Genomic DNA, 20166 nt, shown 5'->3' on the forward strand with positions numbered 1-20166 from the left:
GCCTTGTATAAGACTGTGTTAAGGGTTGTAGGGGATGGAAAAGAAAATAAGACTGTAAATTGATTCTTATAAAGGTCCATGCAGCAATAAAATGGCAAAATGGAAAGTGTACTGGCCTCAGAGTCAAGAAGAATTGAGGATAATTCTTTCCTCAGATATTTAATAGCTGTGCGATGCTGAGCAAGTGACTAAATCTTTCATCTTCAGTTTTCTCATCTATAAAATAAGTATATTAATAACAGCTACCTCACAAAGTTGTTTGGGGATTAAATAATATATCCAAAGTACTTTGTATATTTTTCCTTGATTATTTTTTTCTTGACTGCCAGATAAGTTCTAACCTTGTGCAATTAAAAAAAAAGTAAGCATTTCATTTTCAAGATTTACAATAAATGAATTTAATGATCAAGTTGTCATCATGGTATGTGTTAGGATAGAAATAAGTAGTCTTTTGCTCTAGTTATGTATAATCATAGTGTGCAAGTAAAAATCCACAAGGACTGGTTTGAAGGACTGGTCTGTCCATTGTAACTTTTATTGACCAGGTAGTGTCTCTCTTCCTTCTGTCTTGGGAAGGATGTGAGTGGGTACCAGTATCTTAGAAGAAGAATCTAAATGCTCTGAGTTACAAGCACTCTTTTCTATTTGTTCTAATAGCCTGTGATCAACATGGCATCTCTTTAACTTTGTCCTTTTTTCCCCTTAACCATTCACTATCACATTCCTTTTTTATTTACCAGACTATAGTCTGACAATGACCTATAACCATTTATATGCTCTTTCTCTCCCTCCTCTACCAGGTTATACATGTTAACTACCTTTTGAGGATGTATATATAAATGGATGCATATGTAACAATGCCTTATTAATCTGGCATCATCAAGGAATTAGCTATTCCATATACTCCTTTTTTAACTGAAGCTGTGATTGACAAAATACTACTGCCAAAACAGGTGAATATCTTCTGTCCTTCAAGAGAGCTAACCAGATCATTGATAAGTAACTTATCTAGGCCCATATACTAACAGGAGTCAGAGATAATGCTTGAACCCAGATCTTCCCAACTCTGAGACTGGCCTTCTATCCAATGAATCATATAGCTCTCTCCTTTAGTGTTGGCCTTCTCCTTTCCAGAGAAGAATCAGACTAAGTAATATGAACTCTCAATTCCTTTACTCCATCCCTCAATTTCATATCCCATTTCTAACTAAATTTTCCATACAACTGAAGCTTAGTTACTTAAGTGCCTAAACTTTTCACTTAACTATTTTAATGGAATTTTTTCCCTCCATCCCTGCCTCCTTAAATGGTTGCTATTGACCATCATGGATCCTTGTTTGATGGCTCTGGGTCTTGTTTAGGATCAGTTATTGGACAGGGCTACAACATAATGGTGCCCCAGAGATTCCTTTGAGACATAAGCACTATTTTTCCGCCCTGTCCAGGTTTATGAATCTTCCTGTCTTATTTTCTAGGTGTTTTTTTCCTCTTCCTTTAAAGTCAGGCTGATTTTTCTCTTCTGTCTTCGAGGATCTGCCTCTAGGATGCTCTAGCTTCCTATTCTAATTTGCTACTTATGAATCTGCAATGAAATTGGAAACTGTAAAAAAGTTTTCTAGAACTGTGGAAGAGATTATGGAGGTTGATTCCAACACCCTCATTTTATAGATGAGAAAACTGTTCCATAGAAGTCAAACAAATAGTAACTATTCACCCAGAGAGTTAAATATTCAAACCAGGTGTTCTGACACTTGAGTCAGTGTTCTTCTCAATGGATCACATACACTCCCTACATATAAAGTAAGAGAGAGACTCTATGATGCATAAGGTTTCATGACATCTATTTCTACTGTTTAGGGCTTTTTTAAAAAGGTTTTTGCAAGGCAGATGGGGTTAAGTGGCTTGCCCAAGGCCACACAGCTAGGTAATTATTAAGTGTCTGAGGCCAGATTTGAACTCAGGTACTCCTGACTCCAGGGTCGGTGCTCTATTCACTGTGCCACCTAGCTGCCCCCTGTTTAGGGGTTTTTTTTTGACTGTGTTCATGGTAGTTAATGTTGCCATATGAGGTATTATAGTAAATGTCTGTGTATAAGGGTTCTGGGGAGTTGGAATGGGTATGAAAATAAGAAATAAGTAATGGGGTACCAGTGTTACTTGTTTGCATATTAATCTGCAATTTTTGATACATTATCTCATTGGTGACAGAAAGTGAAGGTTTGGTATCAGGAGAGATTAGAGTAGAAATTCTGCCTCTGAGATGGAACAAACAGCTATAAGGTCCTGGTCAAGTCACTTAACTTGCCTGTTTGAGTCATAGCTTCCCCATCAGTAAAATGGGGAAAGTACCTTTGGTTCTTATGTCCTCCCAGAGCTGTTGTGAGGATTTCAGATTCATAGATTTAGAGCTCAAAGGAACCTTTGCCCTTTCCTGGGGGCAGCCAAATGGTGCAGTAGATAGAGTATTGGGTTTGGAGTAAGAAAGACTCATATTCCTGGGTTCAAATCTGGCCTAAGCCACTTCTTAACTGTGTGACCCTGGGCAAGTCACTTAACCCTGTTTGCCTCAGTTTCCTTATCAGTAAAATGAGCTGGAGAAGGAAATGCCAATACACTCCAGTATCTTTTCCCAAAAAAACCAACCCCCAAACCCAAAGGTCAGAGCCAGATACAAATGAAAAATAACTAAATAAGCAAACCAAAAAACCCCCCAGTCCTTTCCCTGTTAGGAAACAACTGAAGTCAGAGAGATGAAGCAGTAATTAACAGAACTGGGATTTAAACCAGGTCCTCTGACATTCTAGCACTCTGTCTCCCAGGTCATACTTCAACTCTTCCAGTTTAAATTTCTATTTAAAATCCTTCTATTTCAATATTGTTTTAAAAGGTTCTATTCTGGTATAATCTTGGACAATTGGTAGCTGAACTCTGCTAAAGCAGTGTATCAGAAACTTCTCATAGCTGTGAGGGTTGTCAAGGGGACCATTGTGCAGATGAGCCTCTACATAGCAACAGTTAATGAAGACCCTGATGTTCTCTCCTTCTCAAATAATCACAGCTTTGTTTGATGCCTGGGGGCTCAGATCCTTGTGGTTGTAACCAGGGCACCTATATATATATATATATATATATATATATATATATATATAACAGGGCATGGTTGGTGGAAATGTTCCCTAATTAAAGGGAAAATATCAGGATTCCATGACTGCTCACTGTCAAAGTCCCTCAGCCTTTGAAACAGGCACAGTTGGTAGGAAATGGAAAGGATTCAGGCCTTTTCAGGGTTGCGGCTATCACTGACTTTGTGGCAGGAGTCATCATTCCCAAATTGGAAGGAGTTTTTGGCAGCTATCTAGTCCAACATATTCCCCCAAATTACCTTCCATTACTTCACACAACACAAAGAGTCATCTAGGCTTTGCTTGAAGATCTTAGGTGATTTCTTTGCCCAAAGGCTTCAGGAAGCCTAAAACACAGTCTATCATAATATACTTTTCCTGGAAGACATATGAGACAGGGGAACTCAAAAGAGGGAAGCCATCAGGTGCCCAGGTGCTGCTCTGTTCTTCTGTGAAGAGGACTTATCTGATTCTTGCTTTCTATTCTGCTGATGCAATCAGTTCTACAGTCACCATGTAGGGACCAGTTTCGAAGCAGAAGCCCAGAGACTTTTGTCTATTGACTGCAGGCATCCTCAGAGTAAGGGAAAGGCTGACACCTTCTGTTGGTGCTACTGGCAACATCTGCTGCTTTTCTCCTGCAGCTCAGCTGCCCAGCCTCTCTTATGGCTAAATGGTTCCCAAGGGGGGAAAAACAAAAACAAATCAGCCTCTTGCAAACTCCAAACATGAAGTTCTGCCTGTGCCTATGGAGTTGCAAGTATATTTTTAAATGTTAAGGTAGGGTTGGAACTCTCAGATTTCAGGACATTAAAACTAAAACTCATGCTCCATTGGTCTCCTTGCATTTGTCCATTCTTTCTTTCAAGGAGTAAAGTTCCTGGATTGGTCTTTGTCCCAGTGTGCTGTCACAGGGGCAGTGATGCCTCAGGAGATCCTGTCATGCTGTCATGGGCTCTGGGGAGGCCCCACAGGGGCAATTCCAATTGAAATGGATAACAGCAGAGGCTCATTTTAAGTGTGTCAACATTAGATTTTAAATACAAACAAAAGAATAAAGGATGTCCTAGGAAATGATGGCAGTCAAATGTGAGAAGACTAAACACTTAGGCTACATACAGGTCACAGGGCCAAAGTTTTAGAGCTAGAAGGGGCATTAGAGATAATCTTGTCCAGTACCCTAATTTTATGACTGAGGACATATTTTTAAAAATCTGAATCTTAATTTTTTTCAATGAACAAAACTTTTTCCTCTTCCTTTCCCATTTCTCCCTTCCCTCAGAATACCCCCTCATTGAAAACAAAAAAAGCAAACAAATTCTTCATAATGAAAGGGCATGGCAAAGCAAAACAAATTCTTCATAATGAAAGGGCATGGCAAAGCAAAACAAATTCCCATATTAGCTATGCCCAATAATATTTGTCTTATTCTATAATCTGTGTCTATTTCTTGTGTTTCAAGAGGATAGTTTTATCATCTGTCCTTTGTAATAGTAGTTGATAATTGCATCGCTCAGAGTACCAAAGATTTTCACTGTTTTGTCTTTACCCTAGTCATCATATAAATTATCTTCCTGAATTTGTACCCTTGATTCTGTATCCATTGATGCAAATCTTTTCAGATTTCTCTGGACCCATCTCTTTCATCATTTCTTATACCCCAATAGTACTCAATTATATTCTAACACCATAATTTATTCAACTATTTCCTGATTGAGAAGTCTTCCATTAGTTTCCAGTTCATTGCTCCTATAAAAAAGACCTGTTATAAATATTATTGTCTATGTGGATTTATTTCTTCTGTCTTTAATTTCTTTGAGGGGGTAAAGGTCTAGTTGTGGCATTGCTAGGTCAGTGGGTATACTTAGTTTAGTGACTTTGGGGAGCAGAGTTACAAATTGTTTCCCAGAATGGTTAAGACCAATTCATAGCACCACCAGCAATGTCTTAATGTGCATATTTCCTCATGACGCTTCCCCTCCAGAATTTCTCATTTTCCCATTTTTGTCAGCTTAGATGAAGAAATTGAGACCTAGATTGAAATGATTTGCCCAAAGTATCAGAGGCTTGATTTGAATGCATGTTTTCTGACTCTACATCTAATACCTTTTCCCAAGTATCATGAAAACTTACAGCTCCCTGTATTGGCCAAGGTCTTCAATCCAAGTCCTAACCAGCCTTCATCCATCTTACATCCCCAGATCAGGTGAAGTTGAGAGGGTTCAGATATGAATTTAGATGAAATTATGATATAGCTACATTTTATGGCTTGTTGTGATATTGAGTTATTCCAGTTGCCACCCTCACTCATTTCATGAAATATGTAAATAGCTAGGTAGACAGTGTATAGAGTAGTGAGTTCAAAACTGCCTCAGACAATACTTTTAGATGTTGCTTGCCCTTTGTTCTCTAAGAAGACCATGACCTCAGGGAACTGATACCATAATGTGCAAGTGAGTTGGATTGAAGTGAGAAAGGATTGTGTAGAGTTACCAGTCTCACTTTCTCATCTGCAGCCATCTAGGTCCAGTGGCCAGATACAGATCAGGGATTGGAAATGGCCCTGGATGCTGTGGGAGACCTTGACCTTTTTAAGTTATTGAACAGATGTCACTTTGTCTGTGGCTTGTATGACTGTAGGCAAGTCAATTAACCTCTTTGCCTCAGTTTCCTCTTCTGTAAAATGGGCATTATAATAATAGAACTTACCTCCTGGGGTTGTTGTAAGGGTCAAATGAGAGAATATTTGTAAAGTATTCTGCAAATCTAAAGATATGTATGATGAATATTGTAGTTGGTGTTATAGAAGGAACACTTGGACTACGATTCAGGAAACCTAGTTTCTAGTCCTGCTTCTGGTACTAATCTGCTGTAAGACTTCGGATAATTCACTAGGCCTGTTACTTCATCATGAAGTTAGGGATTCAAGAAAATGAATCACTGAGATTTCTTTCAGCTTTGTAATTTTGAAAGCCAAAGAACAGCTCTTTTCTTATTATTTCAGTCCTGACTCTTGTGACCTTACTCAGGGTTTTCTTGGCAAGGATATTAGAAGAGTTGTCATTTTGTTCTCCAATTCATTTTGTAGATGAGGAAACTGAAGCAATCAGAGAGCTAAGTGACTTGCCCAGGATCATACAGATAGTCAATGTCTGAAGCCAGATTTGAACTCAGGTTTTACTACAGATCTGAGACTCTAACCATTGATCCACCTCGCTGTACTAAGAGAATAGCACTATACATGGAAATTTACATAGGTTATTCTGTGGAATATCTGGTGTCTAAAAAATTCTCTCAAGCAAGGTTTGCTTGAGGATCCCAAGACCCTAGACTTCTTAGTAGAATCATATTGAGGGCCAGTCTTATAGTCTCAAAGGCCAGGGTTTACATGTTAACCACTTGCTGCCCACAGCCTCCTTCTGGGCCCCTTCTCTTTGTGCATTGCCCCATACTTGCCACTGACCCTTCATCAGTGGTATCCATTGACCTGTGTCCTAACCTGAAGGGACTTCTATGGGACCATTTAATTTGATAACTCTCCTTGTTGATTGAAGGATGCCATTTAAAGTAATTGCCTTTTTGTTGTACTTTAACTTTTCGGAAAATCATTTTGCATCTATTATCTGAGTATCATAGGAGCCCCATGAGGTTGATACTATAGATTCTATTATTTTCATTTTATATATGAGGAAAGTAAGTCTAATAGAAAATGAATAAGCTGTCATTGGACACCCAGTATCAGAGGCAGGATTAAAATCTGGTCTTTTTGATTCAAATTCTAGCACTCTCTGGGTAACCAGATAGTACAATGGTTAGAGCATTGACTCAGAGCTCAAATGAGACCTTAGATACTTACTAGCTGTATGACCCTGGGTATGTCACTTAACCCTGTTTGCCTCAGTTTACTTCTCTGTAAAATGATCCGGAGAAGGAAATGATAAACCACTTAAATATCTTTGCCAAGAAAATCCTAAATGGGGTCACAAAGTGTCTGAAATAACAGCTACAATAACTAACAATGCCTTTCAAAAGTCTGGGCCCAATCTCAGTTTAATTTATGTGCTTTCTGGAAATAGTTCCTTAATCCAAAGGAATGACTCCTCTGGTTGGCATTTCAGGTACTCTGGCAAGCTTCAGTCAGACCATCCAGGTATCTGTCTTCTCTACTTCTGTGGAGGAGAACTCAGGTCTCATTCTCTATATACTATAAGAAATCAGATTCAGCTCTGAAGGCATCATTTCCCCTGGTCCCTTCCTGCCACAGTGTTCCTCTGAGTCTTTTTTTTTTTCATTTCCCAAAACATCTAAACAGGTTTTAATGAAGAGATGCTACAGTGCACCTTCCCCAGGCAGTAGAAAACAATATCTTCTCTGAGTTCCTTAAGACAAGAGGACCCGGAATTAGCCAGGGTACCTTCATTTCTATTTCTCCAGGGACCTTGGATTTGGGGGGAAATCATAATGTAGTCACATCTATATTGTAAGAGTAATTGTTAAACTCTGCTTATAGATAACATTATAGTCAAAATTGTGATAGAACCTTCAGGATGGAATGAACCACCAGAGGTTATATTGGTTATTTCTCTGTCTCCAGGCAAAACTGCTATTAAGCTATTCCTAATGGGCATCAATTCCATTTTTAAAGATCTCTAGGGCAAATGACTCCAATATATTATCAACTAATAGCTCTACAATGGGACCTTGGAGGTGATTTCATATAATATACTGTGCTGCAAACTACTTGAAGTCTTAGGCATAGAAGTACCTAAGAATTTAGGCAGTCTTCCACACAACACAGGCATCTTTTTAGCAGAATTCCTGATAGGTATATATTCAATTTCTTGAATATGTACAAGGATGGGGAGCACATTATTTCATCAGGAGACCCATTCCATTTTTGGTTAACTCAAATTGTTCCCTTTGTTGAGTTGAAATCATCTATGAAACTTCCACCTCTTGGTCTCAGTTGAAGCATCATTTGTTTTTGAGTTGTTTCAGTAATGTACAAATTTTCATGATCCCATTTGGGTTTTTCTTAGCAAAGATACTGAAGTGGTTTGCTGTTTCCTTTTCCAGCTCATTTTAAAGATAAGGAAACTAAGGCAAACAGGGCTAGCTAAGTGATTTGCTCAAGATCTTTTAGCTACTGTCTCTAAGGCTGAATTTGAACTCAGGCTTCCTGATTCCAGATCTAGTTCTCTAACCATTGTACCATCTAGCTAAACCTGGAGCTATACAGAATGAGTCAATTCTCTTTTTTCCACAAAGGTTAATAGCATTTCAAAATTGAGACAAGTACATAATTTTTGTTCAAGGAACAATTGTTCAAGGATAGACGGATCATCACTTGAAGGACATTTTGATTAGAGGTCAGGAAGACTTCTACTTCTGACCTTACTAGCCTTGTGACCACAAACAAATCATCTGATATTTCTGAGCCTTGGGTTCCTGATCTGAAAAAATGGAAGTAATAATATTTTCAGTGCCTATCTTACTATGTTGTTTTGAGACTTAATTATGAATCTATATAAAGTGCTTTCTAAACCTTAAATATCAAGGATGTTAGAGAAAGAACTCCTGCATTGTCTGGGAGTTTGAACTAGAGTTTTTAGATTCCTTCAAATCCTGATTCTTGGATTTTGTTTTTCTAATAGGAAAGGTTATTAATAGTTATACATTCTTTTGGTATGGACATGTGAATTCCCCAAATTCCTGAAGAGGAAACTCCCTTCACTGGGGTACATTAGTAATTCCCCAGTAACACATTCTTCAACATCATAGGTATCAGTTATATAGTGCTTTACAATTTGCAAAAAGTTTCAAAACCTTTTCCTACCTGGTCCTCACAACAACCCTGAGAGGAGAGGTGCTATTATTATTCCAGTGTTTTTACAGATAAGAAAACTGAGGCAAACCTAAGTTAAGTGACTTGCTCAGGATCACACTGCCAGTATACTTCAGAAATAGGATATGAATTCAGATCTTCTTCACACCAAGGCCAGCCCTCTATCCACTATACCAGACTGCAAGACACTTAACTTTTTAGTTTTTTTAAACTTAAAAATAATGACTACTGTTTTTTGAGAAATAAGAAAACAGTACACATTTTTTTATATTCATGAATTTAAGAATGGATATATCTCACACATGACAGTACTATATTATTGTTGTAGCCAAGACTATTTGGATTATTTTTTTTAATTTCCATATCAGGAAACTGGAATAAATTCTCAAGATGGGACCTGAATACAATGTGTTTGGGCATAAAAGGAAACAGAGTAGCAAATTAAAAGAGATCTGGGCCTCATTTTCCATATCTGTAAAATGATGTAAAAAGGAGGTCTATGTCTTATGTACTATTATCTGCATCAACCCTTGCCCTCTTCCCCTCTTCCATTTGATGGAGAAATGGAATATAGAGAAATTAGGGTGACTCAGTATCATATTGCTAGTAAAGTATATGTGGCAGGATTTGAATTTAGTCCTATCCACTCACCATTCCATGCTGCCTCTCATATATACAGATAGAAAATACATAGTAATTTAAACCTGGCCTCAAACATTTAACAGCTGTGTGTGAATTTGGCCAAGTCACTCAACCTTTCCTAGTTTCCTCATCTAAAAAATGAGGATAACAGAATCTATTTCCCAGCATTGTGGCAAAAATCAAATGAGATGATATTTGTAAAATGTTTAGCACATTGCCTTATGCATAGTTGGCCCTATGGAAATGCTTATTCCCTCTGCTTCCTCTGGTATGAGAGGAGAGAATTAATAACCAACAATATTAAGACAAGGTGATACCTGAGTTAATTCTTGAAGTTTTTAGAGGTGAAAATGAAGGAGTGTCTTTTAGGAGAGAGATGGAAGGTAGAACATGTATTTGAGAACTATTTAAACCAGTTCTTCAGGGAAGTCAGGTAAGCAAAGGAAAATAATGTGGAAAAAAGATCTGGATGGGCACATGGGAACTATAGAGGGCTTCAGAGCCAGGTTGAAGAATAGGCATTATCTTTTAGAGGTGATGAAATTCCATTCCAACCAAATCAACAGACTTGAAATGCTGTGTGATACTGACCTTTTTGATCTTCCATAAAATTTGGCTCTGGGGATTTTCTCTGATTATCCCTCATGCCTTTTGGAATGCTTTTCCTTCCCTCTACCTTAGGACTCTCTTAAGTGTCCAAAAAATTTCTAAAGGAGGCCTTTCTCAACCCCTCTTAATTCTGGTGCCTTCCTTCTCTTATCCTACATCCTATCCTATATGTGATTTGTTTGTACATGTTTGTTTACTTATTGTCTGCCTTATTAGAATATGAGTTCCTTGAGCTGACTTTTGGCTCTTTTGTATCCCTAGTACTTAGCATACTGTCTGGCAAATAGATAAATATAAACTCTTAATAAATAAACTTTTAATAAATGTTCCATTTAATATGTTTGTGTGTATTTTTATGTGTGAAGAAACAGCATGTATGGTGATTTTCATTACAAAGTTTTTCAGGAGGGAGAGAACATTGTTGGAGGGAGAAGGGAAGAATATTAGATGGGGCTTCAGTAGGAAGTTACACCTGAGCTGAGCATTAAAATGAAGCTAGGGATTCTAGTGGGCAGAGGTGAGGAGAGTGCTCATTTAAACAGGGAGATAGGACAGAAGTGACAAAGTAAGAATATAACTAATTATCAGATTGATGTAGTCATAGAGTATATAGAGTGGAGTAGTATAAAATGTTCAGAAAGGTAGAGGGGGGCCAAAGGTCTTTAAATATTAGGAAGGCAAGTTTGTGTTTTATTCTAAGGAGCCATTGAAGATTTTTGAGCAAAAGAGTGACATGATCAGGTCTGTGTTTTTTTTTAATTAAAAAATTTTTATTTGTAACATTCTTTTTAAAAAAATTTTTTGAGTTCTAGATTCTTTCCCTCCTTTGAGCCCCTTTCCTACCTATTGAGAAAGTAAGCAATATGATATGAATTATGCACATGAAATCATTCAAAACTGATTTCCATATTAGCCATGCAGAAAAAAGGCAAGTAAAATAAAGTGAAAAAAATATTATACTTCAGTGTAAACTCAAGAGTCCGTCAATTCTCTCTTTTGAGATGGATGGTATTTTTCATCATGAGTCCTTTGGAATTGTCTTGGGTCATTATATTGATCTGAGAAGCTAAGTCTTTTACAGTTAATCATAATACAATGACCTCCTGGTTCTGATCACTTCACTCTGCATTGTTAGTCACATAAGTCTTCCCAGGTTTTTCTGAAATAATCCTGTTTGTTATTTTTTATAGTGCAATAGTAATAAATCACAATTATATACCACAACTTGTTCAGTCATTTCCCAAGGATGGGTATTCCCACAATTTCCACTTCTTTGATACCACAAAAAAGCTAATTTAATTATGTTTGTACATATGGGTCTTTTTCCTTTGATCTTTTTGGGATACAGTAGTGATACAGGGACAAAGGGCATGTGTACTTTTTATAATTATTTGGGTATAGTTCCAAACTGTTCAACCAGCTGTGTATTAGCATCCCTATTTTTCCTCATTCCTTCTAGCATTTGTGATTTTCCTTTCCTGCCATGTTAGCCAGTCTGATAGGTATAAGGTAGTATCTCAGAATTGTTTTAATTTGCATTTCTCTAATCAAGAGTGATTTAGAGCATTTTTTTACATATAGTTAGAGCTTTGATTTCTTCTGAAGAAGAAGACCATTTATCAATTTTGACATCACTTGGGAAATGGTTCTTATTTTTATAAAATTGATTTAGTTTTCTTACTGTTTGAGAAATTAGACCTTAATCAGAGAAAATTATAAAAATTCATTCCTACTTTGTTTTTTTTTCCTTCTAATTTTGGCAGCATTGGTTTTGCAACCTCTTTTTAATTTCAAATAATCAAAATTATTGATTATACTTTCCTTGATCCTCTCTATCTCTTCTTCGGTTATAAACTTTTCCCTTATCCAAAAATCAAACAGGTATGACTTTCCATGCTCCCCTAATTTGCTTGTGATATCACCCTTCATGACTAAATCATACACGCATTTTGACCTCCCAAACTTGGATCTTTGGATTTATCACACATAGATTATTATGGTCATTTACTACCATGTAGTGTATACCTGATCTATTCTACTGATTCACCACCTTGTTTCTTAGTCAATAACGAATTGTTTTGATGATTAATCCTTTTCAATATAGTTTAAAATCTAGTACGATTTCCTTTACTTTTTTCATTCATATCCTCGATATGCTTGACCTTTATTCTTTTTTTTTTAATTTTTGTAGGGCAATGGGGTTAAGTGACTTGCCCAAGGTCACAGAGCTAAGTAAATGTCAAGTGTGTGTCTGAGGCTGGATTTGAACTCAAGTCCTCCTGAGTTCATTTGTTCCTAAATTTCATTGTTATTTTTTCTTAGATTTACAAAATGATTCCTTGATAGTCTGATTGGTATGATACTGAATGAGTAAATTAATTTTTTTCTTTAGAAAGTTTTATTAATTTTGAGTTTTACAATTTTTCCCTTATTCTTGCTTCCCTCCTCCCACCCCCACAGAAGTCATTCTGTTAGTCTTTACATTGTTTCCATGGTATATACTGATCTCAGTTGAATGTGATAAGAGAGAAATTATATTCTTAAGGAAGAAAATAAAGTATAAGAGATAGCAACGTTACATAATAAAATAATGGCTTTTTTTTTCTAAATTGAAGGTAATAGTCCTTGACCTTTGTTCAAACTCCACAATTCTTTTTCTGGATAGAGGTGAAACAGCCCAAAATTGTCCTTGGTTGTTGCACTCCAGATAAGCAAGTCCATTAAGGTTGATCATCACTCCCATGTTGCTGTTAGGGTGTACAATGTTTTTCTGGTTCTGCTCATCTTGCTCAGTATCAGTTCATGCAAATCTTTCCAGGTTTCCCTGAATTCCCTCCTGGTTTCTAATAGAACAATAGTGTTCCATGACATACATATACCACAGTTTGTTAAGCCATTCCCCAAATGAAGGACATAGTAAATTAATTTAAGTAAAATTGTAATATTTATAATATCAGCTTAGCCTGCCCATGAGCAATTATTATTTCTATGTTTAGATCTGTCTTGATTTGTGTGAAAAGTATTGGAATTTCTCATTCTTTCCTCTTCCTGCTGGGTTTGTTGATAGGTTTGTGTTTTAGGAATTTTATTTTGGCAGCCAAGAAGAGTTTAGATTTGGACTGGGGGGGGGGGTGGAGTCTGGAAGCAGGAAAATCAATTAGGAGACTATTGTAATCATTCAGGCAAGAAATTATATGGAGGAGCAGCTAGGTGGTGCAGTGGATAGAACACTGGCAGTGGAGTCAGGACTACCTGAGTTCAAATGCGACCTCAGACACTTAATAATTACCTAGCTGTGTGGCCTTGGGCAAGCCACTTTAACCCCATTTGCCTTGCAAAGACCTAAAAAAAATGATATGTCACTGTGGCAGTGACTCTCTCCTTGGAGAGAAGGGAATGAATGAAAAGGATGCCACAGAGAGAGAGAATTGATGAGATTTGGCAACTTGCTAGATAGCTTGAGTGAAGACAAGGGAAAGGGTAAAATCAACGTGAATCTGGGTGTCTTAAGGGATGCCCTGTAGTAATAAGAGATATTTGAAAGAGGATTACTTAATGGGTTCCATTTGAGTCATAATGAGTTGGAAATCTCTTTCTGGCCAGACTTCTTGAAAATACCATCTACAACAGGTGCCTCCATTTTCCCATCTATAAAGGACAGAGATTGGAATACACTTAGAAACTTTTGAAACATCACTTATTATAGACAGTTTCGTTAAAGAAAATGATGAGACAACATGCTGAAACTTATAGGATGTAGCTAATGTGGTCATTAGGAGGAATCTGATATTTCTAAATGCTCTAATAAACATGAAAGAGAAAGAACAAATCAATGTATTGGAAATATGACTAAAAATTAGAAAAGCTACAAATCAGAAACATCAACTCTTATTATTCTTATTCTAAGACTCTAAATTTCAAATCTTTGTATCTTCACAAGGCTTTGCTACTGTGATTTCATATAGACTGAACAAAGGGATAGAGGGATGAATAATATAATCTGGAGGCTGTGTGGAGGCCAATTTTCAGTAGTTAGTAGTTTAAGCTATTCGACCAAGTGATGAATATGAATTTAGCTATATATTCTGTGTTTTATCCTCATATTTCGAACAGGCTGAAAAGCAAGCAGTAAGGAAACAAGATTTCTCAACAACCACTTGAGAACCTGTGTGTGGGTAGCCTTTAATGAATGTTTGTTTAGTTGACTTGAAAGACCTGTCACAAGACCAGTGAACTAAAGCTTTCAGATTTGTCAGTAAGGAGGTTGAATTAAATGCTCTAAAACACATTTTTGAACTGACAAATCCTATGTGAGCATCTAATATGCCAGCAATTCAAACAACATTAGTTATTTGATTTCTCAAACCTCAAGACATTAAAGGGGGTAGGGGAAATTTAATTGGAAGGTAAGTTTACATTTTAGGGGAACTTAATAGATATCCACATCTGGAGAACCTCCAACTACTGTGTTGCCCTTTAACCCCACAGAACCAGAGGCACCAGCTTAGAATTACCCAGATCAGATTAGAATCACCCATTTTAGGCTGTCTGGTCAGACTCAAAATCACATGACCCAGAAATTTCTGGTTGGAAGCCAAGTATGCTCTCTACTCCACATCAATTCAATTAACATTTCTACACAGATGACTCCCCAAACTATAAAAACCAACTTTAATCACTCTTTTTTATCCCCAACATCCAGCTAAACATCTGAACAACTTATTGGCTATTCAAATTCAACATGTTAAAACAGAACTCTTCTCCCCTAAAAATACTTCTTCAAACTTTCCCATTTCTGTTGAAAATACTACCATCTTTTCACCTGATCTCCCTAATCAGTCACTCTTGACCCTTCCTTATCCCTCCATTCATATCTAATTAGATGCCAGGTCTTCTTGATTCTTCCTCTCTAAGCTATTCTCTTCTCTGTATTAACACTACCATTCTTGTTGAAGCCATAATCACCTCTCACTTGACCTATTGCAATAACCTTCTAATTAATCTCCCTCTTTCCAACCTGTCCCTTCTCCATTTCTTCCTCTATTTTGCTGCCAAATTAAACTTCCACTGAATATTCCCAAAGCACAGATCAGACACATTCCCTTATTAAAAATATTCAGGGGTTCCCTATCATACCTACCATCTACCTTCTCTGATGAGGAAACTGAGACCCAGAGAGAGGGAAGGGATTTGCCCAAGGTCATACAGTGAGTTAGTGGCATGGCTGAAGTACCTATCTCAGTTTGCTGGTTCCTTGGTCAGGGCTCTTTCCATTGAATACTATCAACTGGAACCAAATGTGATATTTGAGTTTGTCACCACGGGGTCACATTGCTTTCAAACCTAGATTTTCAGCTTTTTGTTTTCTTCTGGTACCACTAAATATTCTAGGATGAAACACCATTGATTTTCTCCTTGCCAAAACTTTCTCCCCTGAGACCATATGCCAGAGTTTCCCCTTCCTCCTTTACTCCAGGGAAATACCCATGAGACTACATTCACAAGCCAATATACATAACAACCTGATGGCTCAGGAAACTTTTACTAATAAGATTCTCATCCACTCCATCAGCATGCAAAGAATCCAATAAAGCATCACCTTTGTGCTTCTTAAGACCTCTGACCTATAGAGCTGCTCTAGCAGCTAGTGTTGCAAATGGTGGCAGGTCCTCCAACTCCAAGTCCAGTGCCTTGATTCCTGCTTGCTTAACTACTTCTAAATGGTGATAATTTGGCCCCATGGGGTTCTGTCTTCAGAGCTGTCTTAAGTCATGGGAATTGCTTGGTGCCAAAGCTAAAGACAAATGGAGTCCTGAAACTCCTCATTTTATATAGCATGTCAAAGTTACAAAATAACCCACAAGAAATTATTGTGTCTATTATTTGTCAGGCACACTACAGGGTACTGGGAATATAAATAATAAAGACATTCTAATGGGTGAGAAAATGAGTGAACATACTGAATATAGAAAATACAAATTGAATAAATATAAAAATAACAAATATACAGTAGTTTGGGAGTGGTGAGGATCAGTACAGTTTCATGTAGAAGGTAATACTTAAATTAAGTCTTGAAAAATTCTCTGAGGAAGGGTGACAAATAGTGCAAAAGTCCTGAGAAGGTAGATAGTCTCATGTATGAAGAACCAAGAAAAATCCTGTTTGTTTGGATTACAGAATGTCAGAGGGAAGAATAACATCCAATGAAGCTGGAAAGATAGGCTGGAACCAAGTTGTGAAGGACTCTAGAAGCTAAAGAGACATTTCTGTTTGATCCCAGAGGCAACAGGGAACCACTGGAGTTTGCCGAGTGGGGATAGTCCTGCTCTTGAGGGATCACATTGGCAGAGGCAAATTGACTGGAGTAGGGAGAGACTTGAGGCAGGGAGACCAAAAGACTTCCCAATCATCCTGTCATTTGATCCTTATGACAGCCTTGAAAGACAGAAGTGTCTCTTTTATTATCCCCATTTAACTGATGGGGAAGTGAGGCTCAGTGTAACTTTTGACCTATTGAGGGAATATATATATATATATATATATATATATATATATATATATATATATATATATATATATATACATATATATATATATATATGCATTTTCTATATACAGAATGTCCCCAAAGTCTTAGGGCAGTTTTAAGGTTATTTAACTTCAAATTTATAAATGCTACAAACATATAAAAAACATCATTTGACAGTTTAATCTAATCATTTAGTTTCTTTTAGGTTTATTTAGTTTTGTGAATTTGAAATAATAAAATTTTAATTTTTTTGTTCCAGCCCCTCTTAAGGCTAGGATAACCAAGACAATCCTTTCAAAAACCTCAGCAGTAGCTGATGTAAATTTTTTAAAGCTTTGAAAATGAGCCAGAGCAAAGTTTGCTCAAGGTGATGGTGAATTTTAATAAGAGATCGATATTTTATAATTTTAAACAATTGACTTTAAAAAATGTTTATACTTCTGAAGTTGAACTTTTGGGACACACATCATAGTAAATACTTGTTCAGTCATTTCAGTTGTGTCCAACTCATCATGACCACATTTGGGGTTTTCTTGGCAAAGATACTTCAGTGATTTGCCATTTCCTTCTCCAGCTCATTTGAGGCAAACAGGGTTAAGTAACTTGTCTAGAGTCGTGTAAGCTAATAAGCATTTGAGACTGGATTTGAACCCAGGTTGTCCTGACTCCAGATCCAGTATTCTATCTCTGTCTACCTAGCTACCCAGGATAAATATATGCACATACAAAGTAAAAATATGGTCATTTATTGGGAGGTTGATATCAGCAACTGCAAATATCAAGAAAAATCTTATGTAAAAGATGGTGTTTGAGTCAAACTTTGACATAATCTAGGGGTAGTATGGGTCAGAAGTAAGGAGGTAGTATATTGTAGCTAGGTGTCACAATGTTTGGCCTGGTGTCAGGAAGGCCAAAGTTCAAATCCTTCTTCAGGCACTAAGTAAACATGTGACCCTGGGCAAGTCATTTTACTTCTGTTTGCCTCATTTTCCTCATCAGTAAAATGGGATAATAAATAATACCTACTTTGCAGATCTGCTGGGGGGATCAAATGAGATGATATTTGTAAAGTGTTTAGTATAATGCTTGGCATTCAATAGGTGATATATAAATATATATATATGTATGTACTAGATTATTAATATTTCAGGTATAGGGTACAACTGATAGAAAGATTCATAGAGAGATGGTATTTCATGTAGGGGGAAATAGCTCATAGTGTGCACATAAGGGAACTAAGTATAATAAGAATAATAAGCCAAGAAAGATAGGTTGTAAAGCCAAGTTATGAAGGGCTTTAAATGTCAGATTTCTATTCAAGATTAGAGGCAATAAGAAGCCACCAGACTCCACTGATCAAGAGAGTGACGTAATCAGATGTTTTAGAAATATCTCTTACACAGTTCTGTGGAGAGTAGGTTAGATGGGAAAGAGATTGAGGCAAAAATATCAATTAAGGGGCTATTGGAATAATGTAGAGAAGAGAAGATGAAGGAAGAGGAGTAATCCATTGCACTCCATTAATCAAATTAGAAAAATTACTAGGATTCAAGGTACCATAGCTATCTGGTGATATAGTTGCACTAACCCCATGTCCTCATCATCTTTTTTCATCTCCTTTTCTTTCCCCACCTTCCTGCTTGGAATGTTCCTTACTCTTGGTTCTTCTATCTTCCCCCTGGAATACAGATCCTGGCTAATGTTATCATCTACCTGTGCGCCATCATCGTGGGCATCATGTCCTACTATATGGCTGACCGCAAGCATCGGAAGGCCTTCCTGGAAGCTCGTCAATCCCTAGAAGTGAAGATCAATCTGGAGGAACAGAGCCAACAGCAGGTAGGTCTAAGATACTGGGTATAAAACTCTGTAGAATCTAGTACCAGAACAAGGTGAGACAGAGATAGAGATGAATGGATGCTGGTAAACCTATATAGGGGTCTTAGAGATAAGAACTCACCCAATTGATAATAGGACATCTAGTCTACAGATGTTCTGGGAATGCTCCACCTGCAATGAATTAGTACCTAATTCTCTGCAGTATCTTTTCCCCCTCAATTGCCTTTCATTTTTTTTCTTGAGTTATTACCCTTTTTAATCTTCTATCACAGGACTCCCCAGGGATATGAAAATAACTTCTTTGCTAAACCAGAGGTATCAGATAGGCAGCTGAAAATTGTCCACAAAACTCCAGTGTACTACCAGATTAAAATATAATTGAGAAATATTTGACAAAATGAATAAAAATACAAAACAACCTTGTTTATATTAATGTATGGTTTTCTAAGTCAACCAACATGTCAACATGTTTTCTAAGTCAACCAAGATCCATTTTCATTGGAGTTTGACACCTCTGGAGCTAAACCATTGTTGCCCTTGGCAGTGTCAAATCTCCATTTATCCAGGAGGTGACTAAGTTTTTCTCTAGACTCTTTTGACCTCCTTGTTGTGTTGATCATCAGAAAAATTAAACTTCTCCAAGTAATGGTGAGTCATGGTCAATGTCTGCTTTTGCTTATTTTCCACGTTTCAAAATCCACAGTTGTGTTCTGAAAATACACTCACTGTTTTCTCTTCATTTCTTCCTTTCTTCTAATTTGATATTGATTTTTTCCTAACCAGTTTGCACTCAGATGACCAATTCTGCAGTGATTTCCATGTTGTCAGTCAGTCATTTTCTATCTGTTAAGAGATAGTCAATTTTTTTAACTTGTTGCTCAGTGCTCATCACAGTGAGGCCCTTTTTATTATTTTCGTGAAGAAAATATTTACAACATACAAATTTGAGATGTCTGTATTTTACAGCATGGTTTTCCCTTCATGCTCCCAGAACTACTTTGCTTTCCCTTGTTTAGATTTCTTGTTTTTTTTTAATTCTGTCATCCCAGTCATTGTATTCATCCATACCTTCCCCCTCCAATCTTATTTTTTAAAATTTGTTTTATTAGTAATCTCCATACACACACACGCACACACACACACACACACACATATCTCAGAGGCATGAGCAATCAATAAATCCTTTAGACTTTTTGATCTGAATGACTGCTCTGAGTTTGACATGAGAAATAGCATTTATTAGAGCAGTAACTAGCCAGAATTATATCTTAGGGAAAGAAATAAAAGCAATCTTACAAATGGACACATGGCCAATGCTGTTACAAGCAACAGGATGACAAAGTTTTGTCCCAAAGATGAGAAAGGAGTGCCAGTAAAAGGTTTGGAAATATGGTGGAGGGCACTGCCTCAGTGCCCTGGGATCTGAAGTATACCTTGAACCTAGGCAGAGGAAGCCCTTTGGGGACCACCTTAGGGTTGGGTCATTTGTTTATCAGCTTATGAGAACTCCACCAAATCTGGCAGGGGGAGAGTGTCGTAATTTGTAAGCCTGTGGCCTGATTGTCTGTGGTTGATCATTG

The 20166-nt window shown here is 37.1% G+C and overlaps 1 protein-coding gene across 2 annotated transcripts in view; it reads left to right on the forward strand.

Moving 5' to 3' along the window:
* Positions 1-20166, forward strand: part of ADCY3 (adenylate cyclase 3) — a 129199-nt gene that overhangs the window by 17668 nt on the left and 91365 nt on the right. For both annotated transcript variants that reach the window (XM_074209977.1, XM_074209978.1), the window contains exon 3: positions 18437-18586. In XM_074209977.1, the coding sequence (XP_074066078.1) occupies positions 18437-18586 (150 nt within the window). The remainder of the gene's footprint in view (positions 1-18436; positions 18587-20166) is intronic.

Source organism: Macrotis lagotis, chromosome 1 (genome assembly GCF_037893015.1).
Source record: "Macrotis lagotis isolate mMagLag1 chromosome 1, bilby.v1.9.chrom.fasta, whole genome shotgun sequence".
NCBI lineage: Eukaryota > Metazoa > Chordata > Mammalia > Peramelemorphia > Peramelidae > Macrotis > Macrotis lagotis.